This window comes from Spea bombifrons, chromosome 3 (assembly GCF_027358695.1).
Source record: "Spea bombifrons isolate aSpeBom1 chromosome 3, aSpeBom1.2.pri, whole genome shotgun sequence".
In the NCBI taxonomy this organism is placed as follows: domain Eukaryota; kingdom Metazoa; phylum Chordata; class Amphibia; order Anura; family Pelobatidae; genus Spea; species Spea bombifrons.
Window position 1 is genome coordinate 8,700,707 of NC_071089.1, and position 17,999 is coordinate 8,718,705.

At 38.1% G+C, this 17,999-nt stretch overlaps 1 protein-coding gene across 1 annotated transcript in view; it reads left to right on the forward strand.

Annotated features, from left to right (window-relative positions):
- USH2A (usherin) overlaps positions 1-17,999 on the forward strand; it is a 266,301-nt gene that overhangs the window by 34,474 nt on the left and 213,828 nt on the right. The window contains exons 10-13 of the mRNA XM_053459159.1: positions 337-532; positions 3,148-3,278; positions 6,283-6,478; positions 16,254-16,895. Coding sequence (XP_053315134.1) covers positions 337-532; positions 3,148-3,278; positions 6,283-6,478; positions 16,254-16,895 — 1,165 coding nt within the window. The remainder of the gene's footprint in view (positions 1-336; positions 533-3,147; positions 3,279-6,282; positions 6,479-16,253; positions 16,896-17,999) is intronic.

Below are 17,999 nucleotides of genomic sequence, written 5' to 3' on the forward strand. Positions count from 1 at the left end.
GGTGAACGAAGGCATCCATCGGGGTCAAACTTAAGAGACAAGTGGTACCAACAGATGGACAGGATCACATTAATATGTATGAGTACGCATGCCGTGACCTACTGAACCCAATGCAAAACACAGAGGAGAATTAAAAAAAAAAGAAGTAAAAAACCCATGTTTTTCAAAAGAAAAAAGAGCCGTAGGCAATTTAGCTCAATGACTAAATTGTTCCTAAGGGTATTAATAGGTTAATCTATATTTTCCCCAAATTATCACATGAAAGGAAACTGTTAAGTATGAAAGTAAACATGTATCTAAAGCCACAATTTTTTGTTCTATTTATTTTTTTTGCAGTGTGATCATTGTCTGCCACTCTTTAACAACAAGTCCTTCCGACAAGGTGACCAAGTCAACGCATATAACTGCAGTCCATGCCAATGTCACAACCATTCGTCCAGCTGTCATTATAACGTTACTCTGGACCGGTACCCCGATGACCACGACCGAGGAGGTGGTGGGGTTTGTGACCATTGTTTACACAACACTACAGGTAACGTATTTGCCACGTACACGGATAATGTTTGTTAAAATAAAGAATGCGTGATCAAAATGACATCATACCGCGGCTCTCGCAAAGTGATGGTTTATGGAGTGGAGACGACTTATCTTAAGGTGTCCCTACACGCTATTGTAATGGCTTATGGGTAATCATGTACCTACCCAATGACGTGTGTAATAACGTAAACCGCGCAAAAATACTAAATATTTCCGCTTTAGAAGGAAATAAATGCATAAACGCGGTGGCTTTATAAATTAAAATATACGAACCTACAGGGATAGTAATTTAAGTTGAAAAAGGACACAAGTCCATCTAATTCATCCTCGCTGCTGATTCAGAAAAAGTCAAAAACACCACATTTAAGCATTTTTCAACATTGGCTCAAAAATTACCTTGATTGGTTGGGCCAAAGAAAACGTCTACAAAATCTACTTAAAAAAGAAACTTCATTTAGTTGCATTGTTAGATTTAATAATTTTATAGTGAACTCATCATGAAGAGTTGATCAATAGATCATATACAGTTTAGATGGACTTAGAAGTTCCAACCTAGTGTAGATGCAGCCCACCAATAGACCTGATGAGGTCCAATGTTTCAAGAGATCCCATGTGTCAAAAGACCACAGTGAGATGAGAATGGGATTTTGGCCAATCCACCTAATCTTGCATTAATGAACACCCTCCTAAATATAATACGCATTGATTAAAGATTCACAATTATCAAAAGTAATAAAAGATCCTCATTCAGCCTTACAGGTTATCTTTCTCTATCAATGGACTGCATCTTAAGGTAAAGCTGTGATATGGAAAACTAAAGAAAACAATAGAACACTACTAATAATAATTCTTTTTATATTATTTTTTGAAATAATTATTGAAAGTTAAAACAATATGTACAATGTTTTGAATTTATCAATAGAAATAGAAATAGAAATTGTAGAGTTTTTAGATAAAGATTTCCAATTCTCACCAATGTTTTTGCTTACGCTAAATAGAATTTGTTTTCTTCATGTATTTAAAGTTCGTTAAAGGGTAGTTTAGCACTGGAAAAAAAGTGGGTGAATGAGCTTTTTAAGTATCCTGAGGAATGCATTGTCTCGTATTAACGGCACCGCGCAGGGTCTGCGTGAATTTATTGCACCCAGAAACAAGAAACGGCCAATGCTGATAACGCTTTATCTATACAGAATAATTTATCCAGACAAGGCTTTCATTTGCATATGTATCAATGTGTTCATTAGACCTCATTTACATATTAATAATCATGAAACAATCCTTTAGCGGATTTGGTGGGACATCTCTCCTCACCAGTATTACCTACTTCTAAATTTGCCGTTTTTTGCACCAACATCACCATGTGCGAAACAAAGCTATATTAATTAAAAATATAGAGCATAGTAGTGTCAAACCTTTTCACCAGGGCTTTTTATACTGGCAACATATACCGGCTGTTCAAAAGGCACACTTAAAAGGCATTGTACATATATTATCATCATTATTATTATTATTTTTAATTATTATTTATTAAGTGCCAACAAATTACGCAGTGCTGTGCAATGTCATTGGGGCAGCTAACACATACATAACAAATATACATTAATAAATACAGACACATCATTGGCATTATTAGTTTTGACACATGGGCACAGGACCCCTATTAATTCAACTTTTTATTTGTTCCCTGTCTTTTGTTTAATATTAAAAGGGGAACCCCACATTTTTATCAGATTAAAATACACTTTGACTAATACTGTGCTGCTTTCTTTTTTTAAATAGTTTTTACACAATATCAGCTGCATATTAGCCATTTGTATGGCTTTGTGATCATAGCCCAATTTACTAGACAGACACCCTGACTCCTCATTTTACTGCCTGTGATAAACAATAGAACGGCTCAGTCTTAATACTCCAGTCTGACTAATGAAGGTGTATGGAGTAGCATTGCCATAAAGAAGCAGTTCTGTGTTGTGTTTGAGCCGGGAAAGTCACTCAAAATATGATTTCTGACAACCATGGCAGCCTCCAGGTCTGCAGATTAAGGAGTTTATAAGAAATAAAAGAGATAAAAGCAGGATTTTAATAATTCCAACCTACATTACCGTATAGAGCGTTAGAGTTTATACTCATGGAGACATCCAATTGAATCCAACCAATTTGTAGATATAAGAAAGAACACCGCGCTGTTATATTCCCTTTGCGGTTTTATTTGTAATTATTATCGGATTATTGTAATTCCGTCTTTCATTCTTAATAAACCTTAATGTCACGTTTCTATCACAAATCACCTTTCTTGTTTGTAAACTGGAAAGTTCTGGATTCTGTCTGACAATAAAAGGGTAAAGCTACCAACAGATCATTTCTTTTCGGGAGACGTGGCTTTTATTAAATAACAGATGGAAGTTAAATGAGGTAAAACACCATTTGTAACAGGTTCATTGTTTCATATGTTCTAGATCAGTACATTGGCAGGTAGGGACGAAAGGTGCGTTAAAGTGGTCATTATGAAAATTATAGTTCTCCCAAAAGAATAGTCTTTGATTCCAAATTACACAAGGTTATTTTTTAACCCATTTAAATATGTGACATATTAATCCTTATCATATCCAGGAAGGCACTGTGAATGGTGCAAGAATTTCTTTTTCCGGCAAGTTGACGCCAACCTCTCTGCCGCTGACGTTTGCAAACCTTGTGACTGTAACATGCCTGGAACAGTTAACGGAAATCTACAATGTGAAAAGGTAACTGTTATGTTCAACCTCTAATATATTTGTTTTTCATCTTAATGTCTGTGTGACCCCCATAAGGCAAAATCGCAATGTCCATGTCTTAGATGTATTTCGTTACCATGTAGCACCAGTTGATGACATTGATAGGTTGAACCTGCATGGTGTTGGTCACATTTCTTGAAAAATGGAAGAGAGAGAGAAAAAGACCTCACCATTCAATACATGAGTTTCTATACCCCTTACAATATTGGTTAGGGTAAAACTACAACCTAATTCGGGCAATATATAATTACTCATTTTCCTACTGGATCATTCTGGATCAACCATAAAGACCTTCTCAAGAGCTCTGCCACTTAATTAACGACACATGCTCCATGCACTCACGTTTCACCATATCAACAGCAATATATTCTGGTGTAGACCTCTAGGTACAGGGGCAGCAGTCCTCTTGGGTGATCAGGCTTCCTGATGTGGTGTTGTTCAACGCGCTGGTTACAGATCTCTGATCTCCCCAACCGGCCCATTTACACTATGGGGGCCTGCGTGCCTTTAAGGTACCAAGAGCCGACGCTGTGTTGGAGGATGGAGAATGCAGAATGGGTTGCTGTGTGTGCTGCCCCGGGGCAGCGCCAGAGGTGAATGTGAAACAAAGAATATCTAGATTTCTTAAATGCATGAAGTAAAAAGGCAGCAAGGTCCCCAGCCTCCAATAACGCAACAAACATCCCGGTCATGTTGAACAGTTCCAACCATAACACCCATATGTTCCCCTTAACCAGCGAAGGACCTGACCGCCAGCCGTAAATATGATCCATTTAGAGGGGGTTTTGCTCATTAGCTCTGCGCCACCCAATGCGCTCAACAAACTCCCTCAGCGGCAGCCATATTGATGGAAGGGAAGCAGAACTATATCGCTAGTCATCTGTATATGATCAACAAATATGTTTATCATACCATTATTGCTTTGTATTGACAAATGAAGTTTACCATAAAATCAAATATACTACTTTAGAGTCAATATGTATGAATATACAAAATGATAACAATGATATTAGTGAAAGCAAAATAAGAATAAAAAAAGTGAATTAGGTAAAATGGGCTTGTTCTCAATAAAATAGACTACCGAAACAGAAGGGCAAAAAAGAATGATTAAGACCCATTAAAATTAGATTAATAAGTCAGGAGAGTAAAGGATGAAATGAATTAAACGCAACCGAAAAAACCCACTGCATGGAATGTTTGAAGATCTGACCTGAAAAAGATGGAATCATGAGATGTAAGGACTTTACTCATGAAAATTAATCGGTATGTTAAAGTGATAATTTTTAAAGATATGCGGTGAAAAGGTGCATCGCACACATTTCTCACATAATTTACCATTTCATTCATTCCTACCCTCTCTTTTATTCTCCATATGAATAGAAAAAACGGTAGTAAAAAGCTAAGGAGGCATGAAAACACAAGGAAAAGTGATACAGATTATTAGAAATAGAAACAGAATTAATACACAGGTTGGAATTGTAATGCAAGTAAAAGAAAATCCATTAACAAGGAGAGTAACATTTTTCAAAATGAAGAAATATTGACCATTAATTATGTTTTCGGTATTCTAAATGCCACCATAGAACCTGCCTCTATATAATTAATTAATAATTAAAGGGGTAGTAGAAGTATTATTAAACACTCATCTACAGATACCAGACAAGCCAGAAGGTTTGTTTTTCCCTCAGAAATCTCACAAGGGATTCTGGGTAGGCGCATGCAAATAAGGTCACAATAATCACCTTATTGGCAACACCATGAGATTTCTGAGGGGAAAAAAAGCCTTCTGGCTTGTCTGGTGTCTGTAGATGAGTGTTTAATAATGCTTCTACTACCCCCTTAATTGTAAGTAATTACATAACTTATGTAATTAATAATTAAATAAATACAGCCACCAATTAATTTAGCAAGACAAAGATTCTACCAACCTAAAAAGCATTCAATAAATTAATAAATAATTTCTGTATGTAGAACATCGAAAAATGTCTAAGTCGTGAGGAAGAGGTTAATACAGATTTATCTCTATTGCAGGGGCGTCCAACGTGCGGCCCTCCAGCTGCTGCAGGACTACATCTCCCACAATGCTCTTTCAGCTAAGGGGCTGGCTGAGGAGTATGGGAGATGAAGTCCTGCAGCAGCTGGAGGGCCGCACGTTGGACACCCCTATTCTATTGGGTTGTTAATATTCCCTGTTTTGTGGTAACATTCTAGCGTCTAAAATGTTAAATAGTAACTGTCCTGTTTGCAAGATCTGAAGGAAGAGACCATATAAGCTGGTCATCATAGAGAGGCGGAAGACCAAAAAAGTGAGTTATACTCCGCAAAAAAGAAAAAAGCTTGACGCGCATTTCGCTAACTTACCATTAGCATCGTCAATTGAGAGATAGATCTGTTTAACCTTTAACCTCTTCCATTGTTCTACCTACAGAAATTAGAATAATCTTAGGAAACATTATTAAAAGTTATGTTTTAATTCAATTTATTCTCTTTTGGGCAGTTTTTGTTAATCCTCTCTGAGCCTCTGCTATGTTTCAATATGAATCTTTCTCAAAAAAAGGAGTAATTCCATGTTCCTTGGCTGATGGGGGCGCCATGGACTTTGGAACTATCTCAGGTTCTGAGGGATTCAAGGTAGATGTTGACTTTGAAGCGGCCCACGTTGGGAACGACTTCGTTTTAGTTTGGGTTTAACTAGATTTAGCCAAAGGAAATGGAAAAACGTATCAAACACAAGCCATTCTGAATTTTTAGAGAAAAAATCCCATAATTTTAAGATACTTATTTCAGGTTCCCAGCATTGTAGCTGCCATACACCGCCATCTACTAGGAAATCAGTGTTGGCCATTATAGTAAGCCCACTGCTTATGGGGAGAGAAACTAATAATATGATAACTATGATTATTCTTTCTGTAGTACAAAAAAAAAAATATGCCACAAGATTTTAACTATTGCTACTTATGTATATTACATTTAGATTGGAGGACAGTGTTATTGTAAAACGCATGTTTCGGGTCGGAAATGTGACCAGTGCAAAGATGGATTCTACGATTTGCGACAGGGAGATCCCTATGGCTGCCAGCCCTGTAACTGCAATATATCCGGAACAGTGAATGAGAGTATAATCTGTGACAAGACAACGGGCCAGTGCAAATGCAAACCAAATGTTACGGGTAAGTGCAAGTAAGACATTCTGTAGATGATTCTCTGGACCTCAATATAGAGACCCATCAAATTGAGTTTTCCACCTGCTGTCTCATCCGTACATTATAAACAAAATGTCAATTTTCTCATCCTAGAAGGAGTGAGCTGGCCCTGCATAATGTATAGTTCAATCTCCTGGGTGACGAGAACTATCACTGAATTTATTATACACTATACAGGGTCAACAACTTTTCTTCAACTCTGGGAATGCTCACCGGAGCTGGCTCTTCATAATACAGGGTGAAATCAGTGAGTTGAATCTAAAACCTTCTGTACAAACTCACCTGCAAAACACTGACTTAGCGAATAAAGCCTCAGGTTTTAATGTAAAATGCTGCATCACTTTAACCTTATAGACCTCATAATCTGTACTCATCAATGTATTTGATTACTAACTTGCAAACAGGTCTGATTAGATAAAATAGAAAACGCAACAATGTAAACGTGTGGAACTCTAAATCTAAACGCGATGAGTATAGAATTCTAAAATAACTAAATTAAGTGTATAATGCACCCTTTAAAGGTCAGATAGAGAAATAGATCAATAATAATGAAGTGGGGGGGATTCCCAGATCATATTCCTTTCATTTATTTATATGAACTTGGTATTAATGGTGGACCATCCATAAAGTAGTCCTAAACTTTACTATTCAAAAAACAAAAACTGTCTGCGCTTCTTACCCTAATAAAGTTGGCAACAAATATATAAACATAATATAAATGAGAGGTTTTGGTTATATGAATTGGCCAAAGCATAATTAAGCTCACCCGCCACGTCAAGGCACACTCTCAATAGGGTGAGAACCTACTCTCACCTCCTACATAGTGGGCACACAAAGCAGTTTATACTGCTACCAAAACCTTATTAATTTGTTGGGGGAGGTGCAATTAAACCTCCTCCCAATTAACCCCTGGACAGCAAGCTGCAACCAGACTGATGAGGAGCCAACAACCTCAAATATGTGCAAACAGGGAAAAGAAAAAATGTCGGTGCGCTGAGCTAGTCACAGGCTCAAATAATACAAATGTGTAATACGAGGCCTACCAAACAGGTGTAAGCATGCTGCAAAAACAGTGTGTTGGCTGTGCAATGTACACAAAAACAAAAACTGTCTGCTCTTCTTACCCTAATAAAGTTGGCAACAAATATATAAACATAATATAAATGAGAGGTTTTGGTTATATGAATTGGCCAAAGCATAATTAAGCTCGCCCGCCACGTCTTTTCTAAACTTTACTATTACCAGTTGGTTGGCTAACGTAACATATATATCGAGTGCTTTAAAGTGGCTGGATGGGTAGGGTCGGTGGTGGTCCCACCTTTGCCCCACTTCCAAGTTCCAACCTTGCCCTGCCTCTATCCATAACCCCAAAAGAACTTGGCCTGATTTGGAGACCTGCTATGGGTGGTATGTACTACTATTTATTAAACTATCTCCTTTTAACCATTCTATGTAAATATGAAGCCCCGTATAGGTATACAATTCTGCCTGTACGTTGGCAGATTTATTTTTAAAATGGTTCCAAATATTTTCAATGATTTGCAAAATGTCCTGGCCCCTTTGCTTTATCAATAATACCTTACTTACAACTTGTTTACGTAGTTGTACCACGATTAGTCCTTTATTTTCCTTTGCCATACAATAGTTAAAAATGGACAATAGTATCACTGTGATATATTCACCATTTCTTATGTCATACTGATTGTTAGCGGTGGTGTCACTTCCTTATTAACAAAGAAGGAAAGTACTAAAAAAAGTAGGCGTACAACGGGTTAAAAAATAAAAATCTATGTACAATTTTCCAATGTCATTTTATTTTGCTTTGACGGTTTCCCACCAATGTTGAAATTATGTCATCTGCATATCGTACAGATGTCTCTTTGGTAAATTAGCATGTTTATTTTTTTTTTTTTCTCCCCAAAACTGTTTTATGCTTAATGAGTTCTAAGCAAATCATTCCTTTGCTAGTTTTCTTATTAAACCAAAATAAATGGATTTTTTAACACATTTTTTGCTACAGGGTCCTTTGTGATAAATCTTTCCATTTTTCTATTATGTTTCTTTGAACTGTTCTTATGAAATGCAAAATAAGTCAACATAATTCCACTGATCATGTGTACCGGTCGGGTTACTTATCAAGGGCCATATAATTTTAATTTTGTAATTCAATGCCAAGCTGATTATAATAAACTACTACCTCCTGCGTTATTTATCATATTCTTTCACAAGACGGCTTTTTTTTTTTGGTTTGCGGCTCCCACAGGTATTTTTCAAAAATTAGATTTGATTATAGCAATTTATTACTTTCAAAATATTTGAGGGAAGCCGCGGCTACATAAGGACAAAATTTATCAAGTGCCCGGAATACACTGTGCATATAATACTCTTTGAAATGTTGATGTATGGGAATATTATGATAAAGTGAGCACGGAATCTCAGGCTTTCCTGTCTGAACATCACTGCGCGGAGCTGAAAACGATAACCGTTTTTAGCACTTTTAAATTTCACTCTTTTTTAAAAGAATTTACTGAAATAGGACTTCCCCAACGCATTAAATAGTTTGAATGAGTAAACCGAAAACTGTCCAATTTGGTAACAGCGGACTGATTGATGTTTGATTTCCGCAGAATATGCGAAGGGAAAGAATCGATTGTTTTCTTGATTTTGCGAATAAAAATATAAACGTTCAAAACATGACTGTCGATGTAATTGCTCAGCCTCTTTCGAATGCTTTTTGTGAACCCAGCCTCCCCCTGCCCTACTCAATACATTCTACAAGACTGATTAACCCTTTGCTGAATGGGACACCCCAGCCAGGCCTGGACTGGCCACCTTGCACACCTGGCAAATGGCCAATGGCGCCCTTACTCTAGCGGCAGATCGAGTGCTGCAGTGTGTGGCTGCCATGTTGCATGCTACTGGTCAGCTGCACTTATGGCAACAGGCGGCCGTCGGCCTTAAAGTGCCAGGGTCGGCTCATCCTCTCCAGTCCCGCCCTGACCTCAGCCTGAAGGAAGCACAGTGGACAATCCTTCCCCAGCATGACCAACCTCATACAAGATTCAAGCTTACTTCCATGACAAGCTTATAAAGACCTTTAATGAGTTTTCACTCATGTGTGTGGCACAGGACAGCGTCCCCAGCTGCTCTTGTACAGTTCTTATACTCTGGCATGCCTCCCAACTTTCCTGCTTTGTGCAGGACAGTCTCAACTCTGCCACTCTATCCCACTGTCCCACCGAGCTCTACCTCTATCCTGCTTTTCGGGACAGAGATAGAGCTTGGCAGGACAGCGGGGTTTGCGACTCTAATCCTGCTGGGGATCCCAGACACTGGAGAATAAAAAAGACACTCTACCTCCCAAGTTCCACTCCCCGGGTCCGGGGAAGATGGGTGGTATGCTCTGGTTATGAACAGTGAAAACACCAGCACATCAAACATAATTATAGTATACCTGAGTGTTGTAAAGCTCTGCAGAAAAGGGTAGCTGAAAAACGACAAATGCGTCAAAAGTTCAAGCTTTTGATCCACGGCCCGCGCGTAAGAAAATAGAGTATTTGATTAGATACACGTGTTTGACTTGAGAAGCAACAAAACATGCGAGATAATGCAATTTCTAACACAAAAGGGCTTTCACGGGGTGCATTCAACGCCAAACGTACTAGCCGAGCTTCACGCCCCGTACACCACCATCGCTCTCATTAAGAATAGATTACCTGTCAGAAATATGTATGGCATATTCAAATAAGCGCCGCGCATATTTTTAAACCCGATATGAGATGAATCCACGTAGACCAATTTTAATAGTTCAAAATGAGTCATAATTCTTGTTAACAATACAGTTATTTTTAAAATTTCCTGCAGTAGTGGTCCTTTTTTTTATTTTATTTTTTTTTTATTTTCCTTATTGAAATTAAATGATATGCCTTAGGTGGGCCATTCATCACCGCTAAAGGAACTGGCCTTTTGGTGAAGAGTTCCTGAATTTTTATCCCTATACATAATGTATTTCCATCCGGTTTAATAGATGCATTTTCTCCAGGTGCATTCTTAAACGCATTTGCTGTGTGTTCCCATATTTTAGATCGGTAATGTTTTATTACAACTCGGGATGTATTTTTCATGGTACAGTTGATAGCACGCTTATTATTGTGCATGTATTTTAATTTAAAGTGGGACTCGCTTTAGGTAAGAAAAACAAAACTTTTTTTTACATTTTTTTTTTTTTTTTTTTTTTTTTTTTTACATTTTTTTTTTTCGCTCCGGCGATTGATTGTATTGTTCAGTTTGCATGTCAGGAAGTCCATTTCGCACCATTAACAATGAATTATATTGGTTGAAAAAGAATCAGTTTATTAAGAGTCGAGATCGCAGAGAGTAATCATTATATACGATATTTAGTGGGTATTTTTTGCCCCTTTGGTCTAACAGAGGAGGGACCTGCTGGTAACTAAACACAGAAACATAGGTTTTGATACTGCTGTAAAAAACAATAAATATCGGGGATCCCATCACACTATATGGCCATATATTACTTCGCCCGCCACTACGTCAAAGTACCCAAAGTTTGGCAAATCTTATTTAATAATGTATATTTTTTGTTCCACTTATCTACCACCCTCTCAGAAATTAAAATTTTTATCTACAATACATCTAAGCTTCCGACCCTCTTTTTTCAGACTATGACCTCATGTTCTAACATTTCTCCTACTTCATAAATAAACGTTAATAAAATGTATGCATGATAAACATAACATCACTAAAATGCAGAAATGTTTAAAAGCAGTTTTTTTTTTAAATTATATTCTTTATTAAATTTTGTAGAAAAGACAAAATTTAATAAAGAATATAATTAAAAAAAAAAAAAAAGCAGTTTTTTTAAAAAAAAATACATTTTAGTAAAGTAAGATTTTAGGAGCACCACTGTAGATAATTGATAATTCCAGGTTTTTCGGGGGGAATTGCCCGAACAGTCAAAACACCGAGCTTATGTAAAAATTCGAAAAGCGGTCTTATTGCCATCCCAACCAATGATCGGACGGTTCCAGTGGTTGCTACGGTGATAAGACCATACCTCAAACTATCCCCCAGAATCCTTTTAATCTAAATAATCCCCGCCGTTTCATGATTTAAACGGAAAAAATATGCAAGTCTTTAAAAAGCTGTTGGTAAAAGCACATCAATTATATTAACAATAAGATTACATTAAGCTGTATGTTTTATCAATTTAGCAACGAGAAAAGGAGCTTCCTTCGCCGCCCCAGATGGAGCTCAGATATTTAAATCCTATAATCAATACAGGTTCACGTAACACGCCATATTCCATTTATCAATTTCCTTTTAGAGCAGATTAGAAAAATGTATTTACAGCGTGTTAGGCTTCACATTACACATTAATTATAGCGATTCCATTTAATTATATCGCGGCCCAATCATAATGTACACGTCTCTCAAACAATACCATAGGATCGTAATGTTCTTACAACTGATTAAAATAAAAAGAATGATTGTATGGATGAGCCCAGCCAACAAAAGGTTAGAATGTTTCGGTTTTAGGCTTCGACATGAGACATGTATCAAGATCATCTTTGGTAGTCTTCTTACGCTACATGCGATCCAACCAAGAAGAAAAATGATCGAGAAAATTCTAAATGTGTTATATAGAATTTAATTGTGATTTTTTTATATTATATATATTTAAATATTATTATTTTCTATAATTTCTGTTGCAAGCTTGGTATTTAAATTGACAATAACAATAGAATAAAATAATTTAGATGCTGTATTATGACGCTTTCTTGCATGAATGGTCTAAGCTAGACTTTTGGAGGAAAAGATCCAGCTCAGAATGAATCGCCTGCTTTTACGTTACAGAAATGTAATGTGAGATATAGATATGGACAAAAATACTTGGACAATCCTCGCTGCGTAGAAAGGAAGAGGAAGCAGAGAATAAGACATAAGATGCAACATTGTTACCAGGACAATATCGCATCCAACGGGAAAGGTGGTCAGACTTTAGAGAGCTAGGATGATCCAGCAATTGTGATGCCCGTTCCCTTTGGACACCTTCCTCATGTGCAAATAAGTATAAGACCAAATATGTTGCATGCAAATGTATATATTAAGATTGGGGACGATCTGCAACATAACAGATCCCCTTTGAAAAAACCCCCCACCAAATACACGTTGTCTGTCCAAAAATCCATCATTTAATTCTACTCTTAGCCATAGAAAGACAGAAATCGTTAACCTATCAGCGGCTGCTTTTATGTCACATGACAATTAAGCTTTCCCGGCAATAATCGTGAATGAGGAAAAACAACGTAGTTAAAGGGTTCTGGGAAGGGTTTGGACATTCGAGCTAGGAATTCTGTTTTTAATCCTGCATTTAACTATAAAACATTTCAATTCAGCAGCGTAGGTGGAACAGCATCCTTAAAATGGGCAATAGTGTTATCCCTGGTTTTTGCACGTTTCACATCTGAAATATACTGATTTCGGAAATAATTTTTTTTTTTTGCTGAATCAAACCTATATTAAGCACTTATTTTAAGATTTACATTTCTTGCACAGTGCGGTTTAGCCATATCTGGGTTCCACCATATAAAATTGATTAGCTAGATCAACATTTCAATTTAAAAATACCTAAAGAGTGTAATATGAATTGGAACTAGATTGCATCGGCATACTTGCCATTTTCTTGACAATAAAATAGTGTCATTTATATTGTCCCTCGTTAAGATTTTCAGTGTGTGTTTTTACTAAAATCAATCTGGGAATGTTAAGCACTTAAAGTTAAGACCTAATAAAAAAATTGCAAAGGGGTCTTAAAAATCTGCCAACGCTAAAAAAAAAATTGTCTAGAGTTAAAAAAGGACCAAGTACTTGCACAAAGTAACAAAGTACACATTCCCTATAATATTGGTTTGGACTAATCATTAAAGTGCTCTTTCTAGTATTTTAAGAAACTAAACCATAGCGGTTCTATCCTTTTATCTGAAAGCAACCCAGAAACTATTTTTTTAGCAGTTTCTATGACAACAGCTTATCAGTGCCTAGGTTTTTCGATCACTTTACAATTAAGTATGCCCCACAAAAATGATAAACAATTTAAAATATGAAATAATTCAAAAATATTTAGCATAAAAAGGATAGTATGGTCCAAGGGGGCGGCAGACCCTCTGCCGCATAGTAGGAAGGCAATTACCAATTTAGTGCCATTGCTCAATGGGCTAGTTAAAAAGGGAAAACGCTGGGAGATAACCAAGAAAATGGAGAACTGCGTCAAGTCAACGCGGCCTCCATAGTTTTCTTCCACCTGGCACGTGCGTTCATCGAAAGTGGAGTGCTGGGATATGACATCATAAATCAGCAGTGAGGGCGACGGTATGTATGAGGCGGCTCGTGTTAGGCCTGGAAAGGCAGCATTACGTCATCTGTATGCGCTATATGTTCTTAGACTATGTGTACATATAAAGTATCGGTAGTTTTTTGGGCCTGGAGAATCCCTGACAAGTGAATTCCTTTTTGGAATCTTTTATCAAGGGATAGTAAAATTACGCAGGGCACTTTTGTAAATTTAGTACACAGGCTAGAAAAATATGATGGTGTTTTTTGATATAACTTAAAAAAAAAAAAGTAATTTTTAAGTAATAATTTCCAAAAAACTGCTTATGGGAGCAGTAAACCAGACTTAAACCCCACCTAAACAACTAACACTACCCGATGACACAAAAAAGCACGAGCTGTAGTAATTTAATGAGTTAATTGAGTTACGATACGAGACAGTGACCGTTCCGATTTTATACTTAAAAAAGAGACTTATGCAATGTTATATATGTATGATAATATTCATTAGACAAATAATACATACCTCCCAACAGTCCCATATTTGTAGGTCGGTCATGATTTTAAGGCACGGTCCCATTTTTGCACTGGCCCAGGGGTCAGCACAGACCTCCATTGTAGGCAGGTGGGTAACAATACCTCTTGCCTTGGCCAATTTGCACCCTCATGCTCTCGCACCCCTCTCGCCTGCCCCCCCCACCATCTCAAAATAGCTTTCTCGATTTGGACGCCTGAAATGTTGGGGGGGGGTATGAGATTGTGAAAATGAATGTCAGAAATTTCATATTTTTGTGAGCAGAACACTACTTTTTTTTTTTTTTTTTTAACCATATCTTCAAATCTCATAGAATTTGAAAATCCAAGAGGATAATTAGTAGAAGGTATAAAAATGATTGTGGTATAATCTGAACGCATTACAGCCCCAAACCGGTAATGTTGCCATTAATCATTTCCCTGCTGCTGCCATGTGTTGGTACTTATGAAAATTTCCGAATTAAAGCATTAATTTTTCACAAAGTGATCCTGAGAGATCTGCCCACCCCCAGATTAAGAATATGCAAATACGGGGAAAAATTAGAACACGTGCAATTGCAGCCTTAGAGTTTTCATCGAAAAACCTCCTACACCCACTCGTTATCGCTCCCTTCTTTAATTTACTGTAATAACATCAAATTAGCCATATTCCATAAGGCCTCCTCTCCCTTATACCCAGCCCGAGCTATAAAACATATTGGAAATATTTATTATCCGAAATGTTAGGACAAAGTGGAGATGTTTTCAAGAGGGGGGGGTCGAACTCTAGGCCTCGATGGTCATATTTCGGCCCCAGACCCCCAGGAGGGGGCTTGGTTGGGGCAGGAACTCTTGCCCACTTTACCCTAAGAGCCAACTAGCCGTGTTCAGCTTCAAAGCACAGACCTTGGGCCAATCAGGGAAAATCACAGGAGCCCCTCCGACCGGCCCAAAATTGTGACTGGCCCGTGAAAGCTGGGACACTTGGAAGGTATTCATCATCCAGATTAACAGCCCTTCACGCCATGATAGTGATCTGGCAGGGTTCTATGCTAAAATACGGCTCATTTGATGAAGAAACGGGTATAGGTAAGAAAAACTGATCTCTGAAGAAATAAAATGGGCTTTACTATCGCTTTAATGCTTTTTTACATAAAATGTAATAATAATAATAAAATAACTGTTTTATTGATGACCTATAATAATGTCACATAAAGCATGCATGACATGTATTTACATCACAAAGATGGCAGATGACACACACACACATATATATATATATATATGTATATCACTATGCATCATGAGAGACAATCACATGCTGAGAAAGAAATGCCTTTGTCAGCATTAACCCCTGCCTCTCCCCTCCGTGGATTGGAGAGAGGGGCCGAGACTGGCAAAGAGCAGTGCTGTTGATCATGTTAATCATGATCAGGAAAGCAGGACTGCAGAATTAATATCACTATTTTTTTGTTATATTAACTATTTGATGTTGGAAAAACAATTCACTAAAATCATATATTTTTTAATCGATTTTTTTTCCTTGTTAGTAAACCTGGGAAATGGAAGACAGATCAGGGAGACAAGCTTCTGAAATAAATAAGTAAATAAATAAGGCTCATTGTCTTATTCTTAGGTTCATCACATAAGGTTACCGGGAAGTCTAAACTTGACGGACGTGTATCCTTTTTCAACAACATTAATGGCCTAACTACGCCATTGTAGAATTATGTTTTTGTTGACCCACCATAAAGCGCCGCCAAATTGCAGATTCCCTCGAGTTTATTATCCTTTTAATTTTCAAAGCTTCTCTATCAAACGGTTTCATTTCCCATATCTTTGCTACAAAACTATTTTCATCTGAATTATGTTTCAATAGGACTTCGCTGTGATGGTTGCATCCTGGGCTTTAAACAACAGAATCCACGAGGAGAAGAACCCTGTGAACCATGCAATTGCAGCGTAAATGGCTCCATCAATCAGTTCTGCAATCCCATCACCGGACAATGTAAATGCAGAGAAGATGTCAAAGGACCGGCGTGTGACACTTGTATTGACAACTATTATGGGCTCGATACAGATGGCTGTAAACACTGCGATTGCTACAAACAAGGAATTATCCCTGGGACGGTTTGTGATCCCGTGACAGGACGGTGTGTCTGTCAGCCTAATATTGGTGGACGGCAGTGCAACGAGTGTCTGAGCGGTTACTACAAAGTGCAAAGGAATAATTGCATTGCTTGTGTTGCCTGTAAGTGTGACACGTCGGGTACAATCAACCGATCGGAGACTTGTGATAGCTCGACTGGGCAGTGCTTGTGCAAGGCTTTCGTTACAGGGAAGCGGTGCAACACGTGCATGAATCACATGTATAATCTGAGTGACGATGATCATCTGGGCTGTCGGCGTTGTGATTGCGATCCTTTTGGAACTTTAGTGAACACTACTTGTGACCGAGCTGATGGACAGTGCAAATGTTTGCCAAATTACCAAGGACGAAGATGTGATGAGTGTAAGCCAGGTAAGACAAGACCAATGCTTATTTCATTATTTCAAAGTCAAAGTGCTGTCTTTATGTTTACATAAAAGAAACAAATGTTTACGAATTTAATCGGATCAAAAGAATCTAACAGGACACCAAACGTTCTGAAACTACAAACCTCGTGATGGTAAACAAGCCCTTGTGATCTAACAGGATCCAAACGCTTGCATGTAAATGAAGCTCTACTCTCCTCACTGGAGCTGAGTGAGAATTTGTTCACATATGTACCCTTTTTGTGGTGACTCTTTGTAGAAACGCAGGCTCTGTGATAACCAAGGCCAAACCGGGGACCACGAGGCGGCCCTGGAACTTTAAGTGCTTAAGCTGCCCATGAAGTACCAGTGGCTGACGTTGGATATGGCGGGGTCGCACACATTGTTTTTGTGTTCACGCAGCTGTGGTGTATATCCAGCCGGTGGCTGCACTCCAGCGTAGCGACAGATTGGGTGGGTATTGGGTGGGTATTGGGTGGGTATGGAGCACTGTTGACCAGCAGCGCACTGGGAATATGCTGGTGTGCCAGATGGCCAGTCTGGGCCTGGTCAACTTGGAAATTATATGGACAGCAGCACATCATGCCATCAGTAGGGGTACATGACTGAGGAATCGTCAATTTTGTGGGCCCAGATTCGCAATTCCATAACCCCAACCAAATAAACACACGGACACAAAACTGTTTGCATAAGAAATTGGACACAGATTTTATTATGTACAGGAAACAAATCCACAACAAATTATTAACACAATAAAGTCATTGCCAGAATTGTTTTCCAATCATCCTTCTGACAATGACACCCCGCTTCCCATTCACAGCTATGTGCTGCTCTTACCCCAGCTCGTTAGCCTTCACCTTCTTCACGACTGCCATATATCCTGGGGGAGTAAATCCTGGGGGATTTTGGTAATATTTCTCGGTACTGGTTTTCTGGGCCAGAGGCAGCATCTTGGTTTGCGCAGGTAAAAAATTGTCTAGAGTCATTGGGGAGGGATAGGGACACCGCTTGGAACATCCAGTAGTCAGGACATAGGACCCTCTGTCAGCCCTGTTAAGATCATGATTCTTGATAACTATATGAAGTCATT